Source organism: Trachypithecus francoisi, unplaced genomic scaffold (assembly GCF_009764315.1).
Source record: "Trachypithecus francoisi isolate TF-2019V2 unplaced genomic scaffold, Tfra_2.0 Lachesis_group18, whole genome shotgun sequence".
Lineage (NCBI taxonomy): Eukaryota > Metazoa > Chordata > Mammalia > Primates > Cercopithecidae > Trachypithecus > Trachypithecus francoisi.
Genome location: NW_022681463.1, coordinates 72,245,282 through 72,260,269, shown reverse-complemented (window position 1 = coordinate 72,260,269; position 14,988 = coordinate 72,245,282). Strand labels below are relative to the sequence as shown.

At 39.6% G+C, this 14,988-nt stretch overlaps 1 protein-coding gene across 5 annotated transcripts in view; it reads left to right on the top strand.

Annotated features, from left to right (window-relative positions):
* GPALPP1 (GPALPP motifs containing 1) overlaps positions 1-14,988 on the top strand; it is a 49,518-nt gene that overhangs the window by 9,943 nt on the left and 24,587 nt on the right. For 2 of the 5 annotated variants that reach the window (XM_033176979.1, XM_033176978.1), the window contains exons 2-5: positions 2,447-2,579; positions 4,341-4,448; positions 7,303-7,414; positions 14,769-14,900. In XM_033176979.1, coding sequence (XP_033032870.1) covers positions 2,447-2,579; positions 4,341-4,448; positions 7,303-7,414; positions 14,769-14,900 — 485 coding nt within the window. The remainder of the gene's footprint in view (positions 1-2,446; positions 2,580-4,340; positions 4,449-7,302; positions 7,415-14,768; positions 14,901-14,988) is intronic. The other 3 variants (XM_033176980.1, XM_033176982.1, XM_033176981.1) reach the window with 3 other exon arrangements.

Here is a 14,988-nt window from a genome sequence, read left to right as displayed (position 1 = left end):
TTGGATTACAGACCCATGCCACCACTCCCAGCTAATTTTGTATTTTTAGTAGAGACAGGGTTTCACCATGTTGCTCAGGCTGGTCCCGAACTCCTGACCTCGGGTGATCCACCCACCTTGGCCTCCCAAAGTGCTGGGATTACAGGCGTGAGCCACCACACCTGGCCAAACCATTTTTTATCAGCTTTCTAATGCATATCCCCTGTTGCTGATCTCTTTTGTCTGTTGTCCATAAGCAGACAGTGTGTTTGTTTGTTTGTTTGGTAATTCGTATCATTTCTCTCCTGACCCACAACCTCCCAATGACTGCCTGTTGTAACTAAAAATCCAAACTCCTGCTGGATGTGGTGGTGCACGCCTGTAGTCCCAGGTACTCAGGAAGCTGAGGCAGGAGGATCGCTTGAGTCCAGGAGTTCTGGGCTATAGTACGCTATGCAATCTGGTGTCCACGCTAAGTTCAACATCAGTATGGTGACCTCCAGGAGTGAAGGACCACCAGATTGCCCTAAGGAGGAGTGAACCAGCCCGGGTCGGAAACAAAGCATGTGAAAACTCTCATGCTGATCAGCAGTGGGATCGCACCCATGAATAGCCACTGCCCTCCAACCTGGACAACACAGTGAGATCTTGCCTCTTATGTCCAAACTCCTTATTGTAGCCAATACTAGGATTTATTGAGCACTTGCTATATGCCAAAGACTTTGTTAGGTACTTTGCATATATTAACTGATGTAATCTTCACAACAGTCCTGTGAGGTTGAAACTATTATTAACCTTATTTTACAAAGCAAGAGTGTAATAGGAAGGTTAAGTAACTTATCCAAATCACACAGCTAGTAAGTGGCCAACCTGGAATTCAAAGCACAGAGTCTGACTCCAAAGCATAGGGTCTGGCTCCTCTATACCATCCAACTCGATCTTGTCATTTTGCATTTCTTAAGCCACACGGGCCTTTTTCTCCCTCAAGCACATCAGGCTTGCTCCCTGCATAGGAGTTTTGCACTGTCTGTTTCTCTGTCCATGGCGTCTATCATCTCATCATTTAAGTCTCCACTCAAATGTCTTTTTCTCAGAGAGATTTTTGCCTTACCACTGTCTTTAAAATTACTCTCCCACATACAGTGTCACCTTTTTCCTGTTTTCATAGCAGCACTTACAATATCTGAATGGATCTTAATTCTTTTAATGTTTGTTTCTCTATAAGTATTTACTTAATAACTGTTGTTGGATGGATGGTTGCTGACTATTGAATATTGGCTAGTATAGTGATTAAGGATACAGGCTTTGAAATCAGATTCCTGGGTTCATATCCCAGTCCCACTCTTTAGTTGTATGAAGTTAGGCAAGTCACTTACCAATTCTCTGCCTCAGTTTCTTCATCTGTAAAATAGAAATAATACCTCCCTCATAGGATTGTTATCGGAATTAAATAGAATAATGTGTATGTCTCTTAAAACAATTTATAACACCTAAGAACTCAAACCATATTATTTGTTTTTTATTTATTACACTTAAGTTTTTGTAGCAACAGATATTACTATTATTATAATATTGAATGAATGGCATACCCAGAATACTCTTTGGAAAGTCATGTTTCCAGGCCCTCCTCCAGGCCAACTGGGTCAGAATATCTGAGAAAAGGGCCCGTGAATCTTTAAAAATATACATATATATTTTAGGGAGTCTGATAAATATCCAACCTTGGAAACTATGACAGTAGCCTTTTAACATCACTATTTAGGATCAACCTGGACAGTTGTGTCTGTGTGACATCATCAGTGACATCATGACACTGCAGTGACACCATGCAGTAATTTGTAATTTTGCTGAGATGTAAAGTGAGAGCAAGTCATCCTGATAAGTGGACCTAGAAGACCCTTACCAGTCTCCCTAACATCCCCATTACAGTGCAGCCTCATTCTCTTCCCTGTATGTCTGTTGGCAAGCAGTAAAACTTAGAGTGACTCTAATTTTATTTCTGCTTGGAAAATCATCTCAAAAAGAAAACTAACCAAGAAATATGGGGATGCCAGGAAAGATTTTTTTTTTTTAAAGTAGTGATTCTACCTTAAACTGTCTGTAAGAAAAAAAAAAATCATGAAGCTGTTTTTTTTGTTTTTTGTTTTTGGCAGGTGCACCAACCAATGCAAAAACTGCACTTTATCAAGGAAATTACATGCTATTGCTATAAGTTTGGGTTTATAAGTTTAGATACTAACAAAGTTTTTGTGAATCTCATGAAAGAGATTGTGTAAGACATAATTTCTGCCTTCCTAGAGCTGGAAAGACAAAACCACCATACACAAAACAGCAAGTGAAGTTAAAGTGAATAATAAATGATAGACAACCAGTGCTGTTTATTTCAGAAAAGAAAGTGAAAATATCAGCTAGAAGGGTTCACTGAAACAGTAGTGGCTAGTGATGACAAACAACAAATCTTCTTTAGTTGCAGGACCAGCTCTGCCCCCTAATTATAAAAGCAGTAGTTCAGATTCATCAGACAGCGATGAAGACAGTAGTTCTTTGTACGAAGAAGGAAATCAAGAATCTGAAGAAGATGACACTGGTCCAACTGCAAGGTCAGTCATTTAATTAAATTAAATGATAGACCAACCTTCAGAGCTAGTATAAGTTGGCTGGAACAGATAACTAATAAGGGGATATCAAATTTCCATTTATACAGCACAGGGAGAAATCATTTTGTATGGCATTTCATCCTGAACCGTACCTTTTACAAAGAAATTTATTCTAGTAGGGTGCAGCTGTAGAGATACCTAGAATTTCAATATATATATATTTTTTCCCTGAGACAGGCTCACTCTGGCGCACACACTGGGGTGAAGTGGCATGATCTTAGCTCACTGCAGCCTCTGCCTTCCAAGTTCAAGTGATCCTCCCACCTCAGTCTCCTGAGAAGCTGGGACCACAGGCGCCCAGCAAATTTTTGTATTTTTTGTAGATTTTTTTGGTATTTTTTGTAGAGATGGGGTTTCATCATGTTGCTCAGGCTGGTCTCAAACTCCTGGACTCAAGTGATCTGCCTGCCTCAGCCTCACAGTGCTGGGATTATAAGCATGAGCCATTATAAACACCAGCCAATAAAATTTCTACATAAAGGATTTTTCTTAAGATGTCATTGAAGTGACGAAGTAGGCTACATAAACCATAGAATTTCTTCTTAAAATTATATATGCGGTATATGTTTTCTTTAAATAAACTAATGATTTCTTCTTTTTCTTTGTTTTTTTTGAGACAAAGTCTCGCTGTGTAGCCCAGACTGGAATCCGGTGGCATGATCTCGGCTCACTGTAGCCTCTGCCTCCTAAGTTCAAGTGATTCTCCTGTCTCAGCCTTCCAAGTAGCTGGAACTACAAGCATGTGCCACCATGCCTGGCTAATTTTTGTATTTTTTAGTAGAGACAGAGTTTCACCATGTTGACCAGGCTGGTCTTGAACTCCTGACCCCAAGTGATCCGCCTGCCTCTGCCTCCCAAGGTGCTGGGATTACAGGCGTGAGCCATCGCACCCAGCTGAATGATTTTCTTCTAATCTAGCCTTACCACTATGGGTCTATGTAAATGAGAAGTCAAATCTTTGTTTATTATTGAGTAACAAGCTTTTTTTAAATTCATTTTAAATATTATCAGGTGGAAATAGCAACTTAAACCCCTTCCTTAAATGAGAATAAAAGTCACAGTCACAAACTTTTTACTTAGAAACATCTGACCAATAGACTTTGAAACTTCATTGAGGGGAATCTTTAATACCACAGAAAATATAGAATAGTGATATATTACTGCTGTAAAGAAATAACCAATCTGTATTTTAGGCCAAAAATAAATTCCAGGAAAAGACTAGTCACGAACTATTGTCATAGGCCGGGTGCAGTGGCTCACGCCTGTAATCACAACACTTTGGAAAGCCAACATGCGCAGCTCACTTGAGGTCAGGAGTTTGAGACCAGCCTGGCCAACATGGTGAAACCCCGTCTCTACTAAAAAGATACGAAAATTAACTGGGCGTGGTGGCGCTTGCCTGTAATCCCAGCTACCTGGGAAGCTGAGGCAGGAGAATTGCTTGAACCTAGGAGTGGGAGGTTCCAGTGAGCCAATATCATGCCACTGCATTCCAGCCTGGCCAACAGGGCAAGACTTCCTCTCAAAAAATAAAAAATAAAAATAAAAAGAACTATCATAGTATCCAGTTTTTACTTGGCAAGATTAATTTATTGTTGCAGTGTTTATACAACTAGATTTAATGCTTTTATAAAAAAATTAAAGTGTGTTTTTGTGAAAAAAATTTTGATATATATGCATAAAGTTATACTACTATGTTTTCAGAAAACAGAGGAAAAATCTGGATAAGGATGATGATGATGATGATGATGATGGGTTTTTTGGACCAGCTCTTCCTCCTGGATTTAAAAAGCAGGATGATTCTCCTCCAAGGTGATAATGTGTAATATTTTAGGCTAGTCTTTCTTTAAATATTTTAACTAAGGAATCTTTAATGAATTAAAGAATTGTCTGAAATTATGTTTTAACTGAAATATTTATATAACATTTTGAAATGGGTCATTCATAGGGAAAAGAAGTTGTTTCCTATAATAAAAATAATTATTTACATGTTTATGACACTTTCATAGTTTACAGAAAACTTCCACATCTGTTATTTGATATTCACAAAAGTGTTTTGTGGTAAACAGGGTGGATCATCCCTCTCCCCACTTTATTTATTTTATTTTATTTTATTTTATTTTATTTTATTTTATTTTATTTTATTTTTTGAGACGGAGTCTGGCTCTGTCGCCCAGGCTGGAGTGCGGTGGCCGGATCTCAGCTCACTGCAAGCTCCGCCTCCCAGGTTCACGCCATTCTCCTGCCTCCGCCTCCCAAGTAGCTGGGACTACAGGCGCCCGCCTCGTCGCCCGGCTAGTTTTTTGTATTCTTTAGTAGAGACGGGGTTTCACCGTATTAGCCAGGATGGTCTCGATCTCCTGACCTTGTGATCCGCCCGTCTCGGCCTCCCAAAGTGCTGGGATTACAGGCTTGAGCCACCGCGCCCGGCACTCTCCCCACTTTATAAACAGATAAGGTCACACACACATAGTAGCAGACCTGGGGCTAGAATCTTGATGTTCTGACTTTTAATTCAGTTATTTTCTTAATTATTTATCAGTGGAAGAAACAAATCCCCATGTGCCATATTAGACAATTGGACTAACTTCTCTGAATGTCAAATTTGTTATCTGTAAGCTAGGATAACAGCATGTACTTTACAGAATTGTTGTGATGATGGAGGTTTCGTAGTTGTATACCTAGACTTTGCATGTATGTGTGTGTGTGTTTAATTTATATGGAGCCTGGCACAGAGTAAGTACAGAGTAAATATTTATTCCTGTCTTCTTCCCAGAATTGTAAAATTTTTAAATGCCAAATATAAGATTGCACGTTAAATTGTTTATACTTCATAATACTATATACCAATATGCAAGAACAAGCAGAAAAGGCTGTTTATTTTATATTCAAAGTTTATAATCACATTTGGCAGCTCCTAACTTCCATTAAATTTGGTTGTCTTAGATATACAGAGATAGGCAATCTACAGACCCCAAACTAAAAATGATTTTTACATTTTTGAGAGTAGCTAAAAAAACGATGACAGATATGCCACAGAGAGCCACGTGTGGCTCTCAAAGCCTAAGAGTTACTATCTAGCCCTTTATAGAAAGTTTGCTGACCCCTAGGATGTAACATTCCTTTTAAGAAAACATATTACTTAAATGTATAGCAATTTTTTTTCTTGAGAGTATTATTTTGGCAATAATAAAATACATGTGTAAAATAAACAGCTGGCATTACATATTGGAGTTATAAACCTTTGATAGTATCATAACATGCCATGGTTATATTCCTTTACTGTGTTTTAAGATTTTATATACTGGTAATTTTATTACCACCAATCCCCTGAGGCCAGAAAGTTAAGTTTTAATTGCATTTGTAGATTGCTAAAAATTGTACTCAGAAAAAATCTATGCTGTACTCATAGCTTATAAATGATACCTAATTTTATCTTTTTAACAGTGCCAAACTTCCCTGTCTTTCATAAGCAAATTGTTCTGCTCAAAGAAGTTTCATGAATCAAGACAAGAGAATTAAATGGTCAGGATGGGAGCCCAGACTTTCTGACTGTCAGTACTGTTTTTTCCCCTGCCAGGATGTCTGTCTGTGGGGTTCTAATAGAACATGGTGCAACCTGGAAATTTTAGCTTAGGACTTCATTACCATCTGGGTTGGTAACACTGGCACAGTGACAACTATGGAAAAAACATTGGTACAAAAGCAAGGATGAAGAATCTTTAAAGTATGAAAGAGGGTATTCTTTTATTATTTTTATCTTTTTAATTTTTTCCTTCATAAAGTAAGGCTGTCTCTTTTTATGACCCAGTATTCAGGCAAGTCTCTCTTCTGAAGTGATGACAATTGCCTCATTATGTGGCAGTAGGGCAGCTGGAAAGAAAATGCACTTTGACATCAAGTAGACCAGGGTTTGAACTCTAGCTCAGCCACTTACTAATTGTGTTAATCTTGGACATGATTTTGCTCATCTTAAAAGTGGAGTGACTTACACTGACCAGGATTGTTTTAAGGAAACCAATGCACTGCTTGAAATGTGGTTAGCACAGTACCTTTTTCCCTTTCTATGCATCTTAATGAACCAGCTGCATACTTCTACAGTTCCACATCATTACTGTATTATCAAGTGAGAACAATGTATAGATTTTTAATACTGCCATGTTATATAGACCACAGATTGCTGACATTGTCTGCACATGCTATATATGTCCTTAGAGGAACTCGATTTCTACTTTGGTAGTTCTGACCATAATTATAATGCCCCTAAGGTATCTTTCACTGGAAGGGAATCTCAAAACTGAAGGAAAGCCAAGGCACAAAATAAAAAAAGACCATCACAGATTTTAGTACAATTTTTTTAAAACATTGCCATTTTTATTTAATATAGTTCTTTTTAGGAAGTGTGCATGTGCCAGTGTCACAAAGATTGAGAATTACTGGCTTAGTCTCTGATTATTGACTAACAAGTAGAAAATTCAAATGTGAAAATTAGGTTTTTAAAAGACATCTACCAGAAAGATACTAGGTAATACTAGTAAAAATAAAGTGTTAAAATTCTTATTTTCAACATTTGTTACTATCTGGCTTTATTATTTTTGTGAACTTTTATTCTGAAAACTGCTTTTTAAAGTCAGGGAGAATGACAAAAGCACATTTTATTTTTCAGGCCCATCATAGGTCCTGCATTGCCACCTGGTTTCATTAAATCTACACAGAAAAGTGACAAGGGCAGAGATGATCCAGGACAACAGATATCATCATCCCATTTCAACTCTAAGGTTTGGAAAGTTTTCACTGAAAGAATAAGATGTATTGTAACAAACTCTAAACTTTATGCATACTCTTACTACAATCACTGGACTCAACTGTAATGTAAGACTCAGTTATATTCAGATTAATTTAAGATTGTAAGATAAGTAGATGAAATAAAAAGCTGTTCACAAACCTGAGATTCTGTTAGGAAAATAACAGGGTTCGGCCGGGCGCGGTGGCTCAAGCCTGTAATCCCAGCACTTTGGGAGGCCGAGACGGGTGGATCACGAGGTCAGGAGATCGAGACCATCCTGGTCTACACGGTGAAACCCCGTCTCTACTAAAAAATACAAAAAAACTAGCCGGGCGAGGTGGCGGGCGCCTGTAGTCCCAGCTACTCGGAGGCTGAGGCAGGAGAATGGCGTGAACCCGGGAGACGGAGCTTGCAGTGAGCCGAGATCGCGCCACTGCACTCCAGCCCGGGCGACAGAGCGAGACTCCGTCTCAAAAAAAAAAAAAAAAAAAGAAAATAACAGGGTTGAAGGGGTGTTACCTATTCATGCTTCTTATCTTTGAAGGGGGGCTTTAAAGTGTTAGAAGAATGGAACATGAAGAAAAGTTTAAGGAATGATTGTGATGTGGGCTGGAGGAGGGAAAGTTGAAGAGCTTTTTAACAATGGTCTTTACCTTGAAATTTACTTTCTCCTAACCAAACTTTAGTACTGTGTATAAAAAAATGCACTGGTGGATAAGTAATTTTAGGAAAAGATAGGCCAAATGACTTTGGAGTAAAGTATAAAGGCTGTTTCTCTCCTTAACAAGAGTTGAGATTTGTAGAGTACTTTATAATTTGTAATGTGTTTTCCCTATATGTGGACCTTATTTTATCTTCTCCACAGTTTCGTGAAACAGATATTATCTTCACCTTACAAATGCTAAAGACCAAAAAAATTGGGTACCTTACCCAAGATTACACAATTTTTCCTGATTAAACCCGTGGCACAAACCCAGTTCTTATGACTTTAAATCACTTGTTCAGTCTGTTATACTGCAGTGCCTTCCTATATATGAATTCATATATTCCGGAGACTCCTGTTTATCTCCACTAAGAATTCAACAGTTACACTGAGGTTGTTACTCAAAGGATGTATAATGCAGTGGTTAAAATTATTAATTTCAGAGTCATTTACTTATTCTTTCAACACCTGCTTGTAGAACACCTGCAGTGTGGCAGGCACATAGTCACCGAAGTCAATCTGTCAACAAATTAGTTTGTTCCTATCTTCATAAGACATCCAGGACTCAGCCACTTCTGCTCCCACCCTGGTCCAAGTGACCATCAAATTTCACCCCTTTTATTGGTCTTCATGCTTTATGTAGCCATTTCTCCTCTACTACCCCTTCTCAGTTGAAGGGGTCCAGATGAAACAAAGGCAGATCGAAGTCAGATCATGTCACTAACACTCAAAACCACCAAATTACTCCTCCTCTCCCTAAGTCAAAGCCAAAGTCCTTTTAGGGCCCTATATAGTCTGGCCTCCATTAGTACTCTGATTTTATCTTTTGCTTTGATGTGACCACACTGGGCTCCTTGCTGTTCCTCCTCAAATACAGCAGGCCAGCTCCTACTCCTGAGCCTTTATGCCTGTTGTCCAAGCCTATGCAAAATGGTCTTCCCCTACATATCTATGTGGCTGACCTCCTAGACCCTCGGGTTTTTTGCTGGAATATTATCTTTCCAATAAATCTTCTCTGGCCTCCAAATTAAAACATGCTAACCTCCTCTTCCCTTCTTTAATTTTCCCCATAGTATTTATTGCCACCAAAGAAACCATTAATTTTACTGCTTCTTTTTGTTTATTGTTGGCCTCTTTCCACTAGAATGTGGCTCCATAAGAACAGAGATTTTTTTTTTTTTAATCTTATCACTAGTGCCTTATATATAGTAGATATTCAGAAGTATTTGTTGAATGAATGAATGAATAAATCAAACACAGTGCCTGCCCTCATCACACCTACAAGGTAGTGGGGAATACATACATCAGTTTCTAACATTGTGAATTATTCAAAAGATGAGACAAAATATAAATGGAACCATGATGGGGGAATCTAATCTGAAAATTAGAAAAAGTCTTTTTCAGCCAGGCGCAGTGGTTCATGCCTGTAATCCCAGCACTTTGGGAAGCCAAGGCGGGTGGATTGCTTGAGCTCAGGAGTTCAAGACCACCTGAGGCAACATAGCAAAACCGCATCTCTACCAAAAATAAAAAAAAATTAGCAAGGCACAGTGGCACATGCCTGTGGTGCCAGCTACCTGGGAGCTGAGGTGGAGGATGGCTTGAATCTAGGAGGTAGAGGTTGCAGTGAGCTGAGATCGTGCCACTGCACTCCAGCCTGGGTGACAAAGCGAGACCCTGTCTCAAAAAAAAAAAAAAAAAAGGTCTTTATCTGAGTGAATGTCTACTAACCTGAAGTTTGATTAATTGGAGCTAGCTCAGCAAAGAAGGCAGGGAACATTGTTCCAGAGAGAGCAGATGGCTTAAGGCAAAAGAGAGTGTGGAGAGGATGAAAGTTAGGGTTAAAGAAGTTCAATATGGTTAGAACGGAGAGTGCAGGGAGAATGGTGAGAGAGAAGGTGAGGAAAGTAGGTAAGAGCTGTTCGAAGCTTTGCATTGAGCCTAGCTTGGGTATGCTTAGCTTCATGATCAGTAACGTGCAGGTCATTACACTTACCTCATAGGGTTGTTATAAGGATTAAATCAGAGTAGTAGTTGTATTAGTCCATTTTCACACTGCTAATAAAGACATGTCCAAGACTGGGTAATTTATAAGGAAAGAGGTTTAATTGACTCACAGTTTAGCATGGCTTGGGAGGCCTCAGGAAACCTACAGTCATGGTGGAAGGAGAAGCAAACATGTCCGTCTTCACGTGGCAGCACCAAGGAGAAGAGTGAGTGCCCAGCGAAGGGGGAAGCCCCTGATGAAGCCATCAGATCTTGTGAGAACAAACTCACTCTCACAAGAACAGGATGGGGGAAACCACCCTATGATTCAATGATCTCCACCTGGTCCCTCCCACGACACGTGGGGATTATGGGAACTGCAATTCAAGATGAGATTTGGGTGGGGACACAGCCAAACTATATCAGTAGGTATTCAACTTAAAATAGCTCTCATTATTACCATTGTTCTTATTGCCTCCACTATGGATGCCATGAGCATAACTGAAGAATTTAGGCTAAGTATGAGGAATCCTTTCTAACAAGGGTGTTGAAGAAAAAATTACCAGAGAAAGGACTTCCAGCCATATGGAAGACTGAGATGACATCATCAGGCTAGGCTTTCCCCACCATGAACACAAAGGAGTGCTAGGGGAAGAAAGAAAATAACAAAACACAGCAAAGCCCAAAAGGAAGAAAGGAAAATCCACACATACTAACAACATTGAGGGAGTTCAAAGCCAGACACAGGTTTACACACAGCAGGGAACCACACAGCAGGTTTACACACAGCAGGGAACCACAGTCGTTTTAGAGAACCCAGTCATAAACCCCAGAGAATCTGGGAACAGGAGCCTTGGCTTCTGGCTCACTCAGCCAGAGGAGATTGAATTGAACCGCCTGCATAAAGCCTGCAGCCTCAAAGTTCTGCTGTGTCTGTAAAAGGAGGACAAGGGGACTAGAGGACTAGAGAAATGTAACCCACTGTCCCTAGGAAGGTGACAAGGAAATTTGCTTCTGCCTAGAGCCTTGTCATACTATCTGTAACCTACTTTCAAATGGTTCTGAATAAAAATGTGTGTGTGTCTATTTCATGGGGAGAGGGACAGAAAACAAACCAAAAAGAATGAATGTGTTAAAATGACATGTGCCACTCAGTTGGTAAATCTGAGTGAGGACATATTGGTGTTTTTTACGCTCATCTTAGCACTTTTTTATAGGTTCAAAATTTTTCAAAAAAAACTGGGGAAGAAATTTTCAAAGGAAATAATTCAGCATTATTCACCCTTGGAATTTTGTCCTAACCTACCTAGTTAGCAAATGCATAGCCTACATCATTTCCTAGGTGGTACACATTCTACGTTCCCTAGCTTCTTTCGGTGGAAGGCGAGGGTCAGGCTGAGAGAGATTACACTGTAGGTCCATGTGTGAAATACTCTCGCTCTGATTGTTTGCCTTATCATTTCCCTTTAATTGAACCTTTTTCAAAAGACCTTTCTTTTTCAGTTTTGAGATTTTCGTTTCTCAAAGATAGGCTTCTCTTAGCCTCATTCCCGGCATGTACCCCCAAATTAAGACATAATAATACTAATGTTTGACATTTCTTTTTTTTTTTTTTTTTTTTTTTTTTTTTTTTTGAGACGGAGTCTCGCTCTGTCGCCCAGGCTAGAGTGCAGTGGCCGGATCTCAGCTCACTGCAAGCTCCGCCTCCCGGGTTTACGCCATTCTCTCGCCTCAGCCTCCCGAGTAGCTGGGACTACAGGCGCCCGCCATCTCGCCCGGCTATTTTTTGTATATTTTTTAGTAGAGACGGGGTTTCACCGTGTTAGCCAGGATGGTCTCGATCTCCTGACCTCGTGATCCGTCCGTCTCGGCCTCCCAAAGTGCTGGGATTACAGGCTTGAGCCACCGCGCCCGGCCTAATGTTTGACATTTCTTGAGCACTTACCACAAGCCAGACACTGCAACAGCAGTATAAACCTAACTTAATCCAAACAACAATCCAGGGAGGTAGTATATCAACTGAATGCCTTCAGCTACAAATAACAGAAAATCCAACTCAAAATGGAACTTTATCTTAACCTACTTAGTTAGCAAATGGGTTAATTTACTTGGTGATATATGTTCTGTATTCTCAAAATAAGGAAAATATGTTTCATACATAATAAGAGGTCAAGAGGTAAGATGATTCCAAGCTTGATAAATTCATTTGCCTCATGATATCATCAAAGGCTCCAGTTTTTCTACCTTCCTGCTCTATAAGAGAATTAACAGTATGTTAATTCCGCACTCATCGTCCCAAGAAGCCTGCCAAAGTTCTAAGACTTAGGCTGACTGCCTTCATCATACTAAGAAGCCTGCCAAAGTTCTAAGACTTATAAGCAGCTGGCAGTGTCCGGACACAGAAGAGGAATGGTCCTTTCCCTGTGCCTCTTTTGTAGAGGAAGGAAAACCTCTACCAGTTTCCTGTAGACCTTTTGTGTTTATTTCACAAGAATTGTGTCATGTGTCCATGCCTAAACCAGTCAGCTTAGCAAGAAGAAGAAGACCAAAATGACTACTTTGTAATATTTTGTAAACACATCCATACAATAGTTATACTTTTTTGTGTGACTGGCCTAGAATTATCAATATTTTTCCCCAGGTATTAGAGAAGGTCCCAGTTCCCTGAGAAGGGTGTGGCTTTAAAGAGGATAAACAAAATGCAGAGTTCTCTTGGCAATAGTTATTGGTAGAAGCTGTTATAATTCTCTTGTCAAAGACAAGAAAACCAGGGCTTAGAAAGGTTAAATAACATGCCTGAAGTCACAGGGCTAGTACAATGGCAAATGAGGCCTTCAACAAAATCAGCCCAAAGTATAAATCAATAGGGTACCTAATTTCTATTGTAATTCTGGATAAAATGTGCAACATTTTTTTATTAAAAGAAATAACTCAGGCTGGGCGCGGTGGCTCAAGCCTGTAATCCCAGCACTTTGGGAGGCCGAGACGGGCGGATCACGAGGTCAGGAGATCAAGACCATCCTGGCTAACACGGTGAAACCCCTTCTCTACTAAAAAAAAAAAAATACAAAAAACTAGCTGGGTGAGGTGGTGGGCGCCTATAGTCCCAGCTACTCAGGAGGCTGAGGCAGGAGAATGGCGTAAACCCGGGAGGTGGAGCTTGCAGTGAGCTGAGATCCGGCCACTGCGCTCCAGCCTGGGCGACAGAGCGAGACTCCGTCTCAAAAAAAAAAAAAGAAATATCCAGGACACCAAAATAATTTAATACCCATAAATAGGAATTGGGCATATTATTCTGTTTCTGATTTTCAGTTTAGTGTGTTTGGTCTAATTTTCTGTTTGCTTCTCCATCTCCACTTTTATTTACCCCTGAACATGAGTGATACTTATTTCTAAAAATTGCAGGCATCATCCTACCAGGAAGGACATGCTGACATTCTACCTTTATGAAACCATCTCATATTAAGATGGAAGTGAGACTATCATTAGCTTATTCCACTAATACTGTATTGGTGCCATGACTCTTTTTTTTTTTTTTTTTTTTTTTTTGAGACGGAGTCTCGCTCTGTCGCCCAGGCTGGAGTACAGTGGCCGGATCTCAGCTCACTGCAAGCTCCGCCTCCTGGTTCAGGCCATTCTCCTGCCTCAGCCTCCCAAGTAGCTGGGACTACAGGCGCCCGCCACCTCGCCCGGCTAGTTTTTTGTATTTTTAGTAGAGACGGGGTTTCACTGTGTTAGCCAGGATGGTCTCGATCTCCTGACCTTGTGATCCGCCCGTCTCGGCCTCCCAAAGTGCTGGGATTACAGGCTTGAGCCACCGCGCCCGGCCAAGTGCCATGACTCTTAGAATTAGTGTTTTGTTTTGTTTTGTTTTCATGTCTCATAGTTTTAAAATTTCATTATAGCTTTTATATCTGAACATTTTGCATCACCAAATATTTATATCTGTCGTGGGTTATAAATATGTTTAACATAATGTCTGTAACATCAGAAAGCTTACTATTGTAGATATAAGCTAGAAACACTTAAAGCTAAATCACTAACAGTTGAGATAAAATGATAGAGGGGTCGCTGTTATATACATAGAAAAAATACTGGCCTTGATCTTGGAATATTTGATTCTTAGATAATAGTTTTATAAAATCAGACAAGTTGTTTATTCTAATTACACTCTAAGCCTAAGTCTCCTCCAAAAAAAAAGAAACCAGAAATAGTGCCATTTTACAGTTTTGTTACAAGGATCAAATGAGGTGTATGCCAAAATCCATAGTTATTAAGAATGTGTTTGTGTGTGTGTGTGTTAGAGTAAGCCACAACACAGTATATAATTGTCTAATTATTGTACTATGTTGAGAAGAATTCTAAGTCTTCTTAGACATCTATGTCCTTCAGGAAGAGAGTGAGGTCTGTCATGGACACAGGAATAGAGGTGGGAGGTGGGAGAGAGTCTGCATGCCATGGATTTGTCATCTCTGTGCTAGGCACTTGAGGAATGTGAGGAAAAAGTCCTCATGGTTCAGTGATGAGCCAGCAATACATTGTTTACTTTTTAATTTTTTATGGATAATAAGTTTCAGTTAAATGCAGGTAATTTAGAATTATTTTTTATAACCTATAGTTCTGCTCTTGGTTTAAAGATAATGTCTTGTTTTAAAAGGAAACAGACAGCAGTGAAGATGAGGATATTATTGGACCAATGCCTGCAAAAGGACCAGTTAACTATAACGTAACGACAGAGTTTGAAAAAAGGGCCGAGAGAATGAAAGAAAAACTGACCAAAGGAGATGATGTAAGTTTTAAAAACACTTTAAGAAATACACTAAATAGATTAAAAATCTTAATTTTAGAAATAAACACTAAAGTATATAATGTTTAAT